Source organism: Schistosoma mansoni, assembly GCF_000237925.1.
Source record: "Schistosoma mansoni, WGS project CABG00000000 data, chromosome 1 unplaced supercontig 0135, strain Puerto Rico, whole genome shotgun sequence".
Taxonomy (NCBI): Eukaryota; Metazoa; Platyhelminthes; class Trematoda; order Strigeidida; family Schistosomatidae; genus Schistosoma; species Schistosoma mansoni.
The window spans coordinates 143,916-149,084 of record NW_017385993.1 but is presented as its reverse complement, the minus strand read 5'-3'; the positions used below and the strand labels follow the sequence as shown (position 1 = coordinate 149,084).

The 5,169-nt window shown below is 37.6% G+C and overlaps 1 protein-coding gene across 1 annotated transcript; it reads right to left on the bottom strand.

Moving 5' to 3' along the window:
* Positions 1-994: 994 nt before the first annotated feature.
* Smp_094090 (serine/threonine kinase) lies at positions 995-4,485 on the bottom strand (the record flags this gene model as incomplete). Its single annotated transcript, XM_018791658.1, has 3 exons — positions 995-1,237; positions 2,406-2,651; positions 4,345-4,485. The coding sequence occupies 3 exons, from the start codon at positions 4,483-4,485 to the stop codon at positions 995-997; spliced, it is 630 nt and encodes a 209-aa protein (XP_018645175.1).
* Positions 4,486-5,169: the final 684 nt, after the last annotated feature.

Below are 5,169 nucleotides of genomic sequence, written 5' to 3'. Positions count from 1 at the left end.
AGAAGCAAGCTGAACCCAGAAATAAAGAGATGACTCTCACCAGCAGAATGTTTAATGGTTCGGAAATTACTTCCAACAAAACAACAGCTGTTAATCACTTCAATTACTGGATTTACATCAGGGACTAAGGTATATACACAAGAGACTGTCTTGCACAACACTTTCAGAGGGTACTCGGGATAATCGTCAGAAGACGAGGTCAGTAACACGTACGGTGCAAACAGGGAGGATCACATGGATCAGATACAAGAACCAACTAAATGTACGACACACTGATGACAACACAAGTAGAGTTGAATCACCGCCGGATACACTAACCGAAATATTCAAAATGAAAACATACAATTTCAAGAACCACAAACAAATCGTATCCAGAATGGAGGTCACTCTTACTTTGAAGATGGACTGATGGAGAAAGACGCCTGGTGAAACATGCAACTCAAACCCTGAAAATTCAGGTTCAAGAAATTTCAGTGGGAAATACTTAAACATTTGAAAATAAACAAAAACCTCATAAATTTTTTGAGGGAAGATGATAAGAAGTTATAAGAGTATGACCATTTTTTGCAAAGTTATCATTGCTTAAGTAGCATCCTGTCATATTTTAAATTTTTCAGCCACTAATTATTTTAGTAGAACATTCCGAGTAATTTACCTCAGTATTTCACTCAATTACAGCAAAACAGTCGCTCTTCTTTATGATTATTTATATATGTCTATTGATCACCTAAGAGAGATTCCCTACAGAAACTACCAATTTTTAATCACAAATATTCGTCACCGAAAGCCAGTTTGTCTTCCTACCATCCCGGAGCCGGGATGAAAATATTGGTGTTTTCCTTAAGTAAAACTGTAACGTTCAATAATCGCGCTCACTCACTTTGTTTACTATAGCGTTGATATTTTCAAACTGCATAGTCGAGTGAGCTTTGCTACAAACTTACGCGAAATAGAGTCCAAAAATGAGTAGTTAAACCCATATCTGATCACTGCGCTAGACATTGTTTTTGAATATATATATATATATATATATATATATATATATATATATATATATATATATATATATGACAGAACTAACTTCAGGAGCCATCCAATAGGGTGTTCCGATGACAGTGTTTCGTTTGGCCAGAGTATCAGACAATTGACCCGCCACACCAAAATCGGCTAATTTAGCAGCACCCGAATTGAGTAGTAGTATATTACCCGCTTTGATATCTCGATGAATTTTTCGCATCTATAAGCGAAAATATAAAACAAATAGATGAATCCACCAGAAAGAATACTAACACAGGCAACCAATTTTATGAAATGATTCAAAACATCTGAAAATATTTAAAAATTTGTCTAGGGAGTAAAAAATTGTTTTGCAGCTCAGTAGTTTCACTACTTGACTTCTAATAACAAAAGCAACTGTCTATACGAGCCTGTACATGATATGTACATTACTTCATATATCCTAACGACTAAAGCATGTTCGTACCTTTGAAAAGAGCTTTGTTGATAGAACCACTGAACAAACGAGGCTTAAATATAAAGGAGGGATTATTATCTTGATGACTGATGTTGACAAATACTAAACCTGAAATATAATTCACCTTTAAATAGTCAAACCCGATAGGATGATAGTTTATTGAATATTGTGTCGCACATTATAGTTCGGTGGATCCTGAGTCATAAAAATTAACAAATTACTACCTTCCCTACTAAATGACTGTCGATTTGTGAACCTAAAACTTGTTCATGCGCAAAATTAGCAGTTAAATAATTTACAATCGATCTCCATTTAAAATCAATTACCATTATTTATTTTTATTTATTTAAACATATAAATATTGGTACAAAGGGGCACCAGATATATATGCGCCTCACAAATCTCATTTGATTTGTGTGAGGGCTGTGATACTGCTCAGGTGCCCAAACTGAAGCAGGTGGTTTTCTTAGGAGGCCACACTCGGAGCCTTTGACCTAAAGGTCTGATCCACAAGGCAGTGGAGCATCGTAAGGAGATGCAGTCCCATGGTAGCCGGTGACCAACGATCGGTTCATACGCCATTTGTTACTTCAGGATACTGGAGCCCATGTGCACCCATGGAATCAGGGTTTTTCAACTCCCCTAGAAGGATCCTCCATATCCACCAACCCGGTTAAAGCACCGGACATTCTCTTTTCGTCCTCTCAATTTCGTAAACAACACCCCAGCCCACCACGAGAAGGCAGTGAGTAGGACTTCCCTGGCAGAGGCTATATACGCATGGCCATGTGAGAGCATTTGGAGAGGGAGAGCGGACTCTCCCCACTCTCGGCCGTACCAGGGCATTTGGGAGCTATCAATCACCTACCAAAATTAACGAATAATCACAAGTTCTCAATGAGTAGATTATTTTGATATATTAACGACTTACCTGGTGTAAATAATCCAAACCGCATAGACTGTAATGTAGTACAGTAGCAATTTCTTCTTCACCAATGGCTTTACCTCTCAGACGCATAATATCAGCTATTGAACCAGCACCACAATATTCCATACATATCCATAAATCTTGACTGTCAAATAAACTACCATAGCACTTTACAATGAATGGGCTGTCACATTGCTGCATAATTGATATTTCTTTAACTATATCAGCTAAGTCACTGTCAACAGGCACCTGTGAAATAATAGACATGAAAGAGTAGAGTATTGAACGGAAGACACTGAACCTTTTGTTTTCAACTTCAATATTATAGTGAGTTCTTTCTTAACATTATGTTATACAATAAAAATCTCATACTAGTTAAATATATTAGGACTTTTTTGATATTTCAGTCACCTAGCAAATTATCAGAGTACAGTCTGAAATGGATGTATATTGACTGAAGTTCAAACATTACATCAACACAACAAGCAGAATTCAACGAAATGAGAAGCTCAGACGGAGAAAAGTACCGAAAACAATGGAAGTATAAACACGGGATACGGTTCAAAAGGAGCGAATAGGATTGAAAGATTAACATTTCATTACTACATGACTTATTATTTAGTGGCTAACAATGAAAGGTCATACTGTGAGGTGGTTGAGATCCTTGACATAACATACCTTTGTAACAACCCAGGGTGCCCTGAAACGCTTATTTATGGGGATGACATCAGTTGTCTTTATGAGACATTTCATTTACTAACTACTTGAAAAGAAAGACGGAACCCAAATTTAATTGAAAATATTGGTTAGCAAGCTGAGATTGTGCTCTAATCCCATAAATACGATAGCTCTAGCGATAGAAGTGTAATGCGTACTAAGAACAGACTCCGCTTATACCATCGTCCTGCCCTAATAGAAATCATGCACTTCGGAAAGCGATATTTATTTTAGAAAATTAAAACCCCATTAGGTAATCCATAAGCCTTTAAAGCACTGATTTGGCAAGGTGGAATAAACGAGTAAGTGATGCTGAAATCACGTGTACAGTTATAGATAGAAGTCTTATGCTAATAGCGAGGTGGAATTTCGTTGACTAGGGCGAGTGAGACATGTTATGTGTTGTTCAACAGCCTACCTGACAAGCAGTGTTAACCAGTTTAGAACTAGTGTAAATTTTTGGAGGCAACCTGAAATATCGAATAATAATGAAATGCAACATGGATTTTGCAACACAGCAGAAATACACAGACGTTGGGCAATAAAACGTAAGATCGATTACTGAGAAGCAGTTGTATTCATTATTTATCATCAAACCTTTATAAGACTTCATCTATTATTTATTTATTTTAACAAAGACATTGGTACAAGGAGGCACCAAATACATATGCGCCACACAAGTCATTTGGTTTGTATGAGGGCTGGAATACTGCATGGGTACCCAGACCAAGGCAGGTAGTTCTTTTCGGAGGCCACACCCGTAGCCTTCAACTTAAAGGTCTGATCCACAAGGCAGTGGAGTGATGTAAAGAGATGCAATCCCACGGTAGTCCGTTATGATCTTCCTAGAGATCTAATACTACTTAAGCAATGCTCTTCATTGTAATATCCGACGTATCTTGAAGGTTTCCCCCTTGAGAGCAACTTTAGGTGTAGAAATTTAGTTTTATTCACATTATTATCAGCGCATGTGTTTTTTAACGGTTAATAATTGATTGCATTAGTGATAGGGAGCAATAATTTTGACCCGAATCGATGTGAACTGTATAAATTATCATATGAGCACAATCAAAACCCTTGAAACAGTATTACCATCAAAACAAATTTAGTTATAAAGCATGTCTGTAGGTGAAAATCGAAAAAGCACTCAAATCTGGATATAAGCATTCAAGTTAATAGATATATTTGTTATAATAGGCGTTTATATGGTAGGCTGGTTACACACCTTCTTTACAGCAACTATCCCACCATTCGCTTTATATCTGGCTTTGTAAACGCTACCATAAGAACCCTTTCCTAGTTTGCAAATGATCTCTAAAACTTCCGATGGAGGCTTTGACAGTTCAGAATCATCTAAGCGTTGCATTGACCTTGAGTTCACTGTCGGCGCCTTTCAGTCTTCACCAACCTTATTGTTTATTCATTGTGAACTGTATCTGGGTTGCTGAAATTCGTTCTTAGCAGTTGATAGGTGCGATTCAAATGCTTCAAATGGTTCTAGAAGTAAAAGACGAATCCTTCGCTCAGTAAATTTCAGTATCTAGTAGCAGCAGGTCACCGACGCTTCCAGGTAGAAATCTTGATGTGTTTAAAGGAACGAAAAGAAGTACTAGTAAATCACGATGAGTTACCATCATTACTCCCAACAGAAAAATGTCAATTTTTCTTTTGAAGGGCTTCTGGGGAGTTGCTCGGACTACCTCAGGCGGCAGTGAGTCCCGGTATTTGACCACTCGTAACGAGTGAAAGTTGTGACTGCTGTCGATTCTGCAATTTTGTGTCACCACACCTCGAAGTTTCTTGTTGCATCTGAGCTCATGTTAGTGAAAAGTGGGCTTTCAGGAGTGCTTTGAGTGACATAAGTCACTAGGCCACCTCTGAGACGCTTATACTCTGATGGAAAAAGATTCAGGGATTTGTAGCACACTTCATAAAGTTTAATTTGAATTTATGAGGAGAGAATTAAGTCCCATACTCTAAATTAGATAGAATAAAACTGTAGAGGATTGGGTGGAACGTCAAACTGGCCCAAATTGCGCTTCAACGTTAC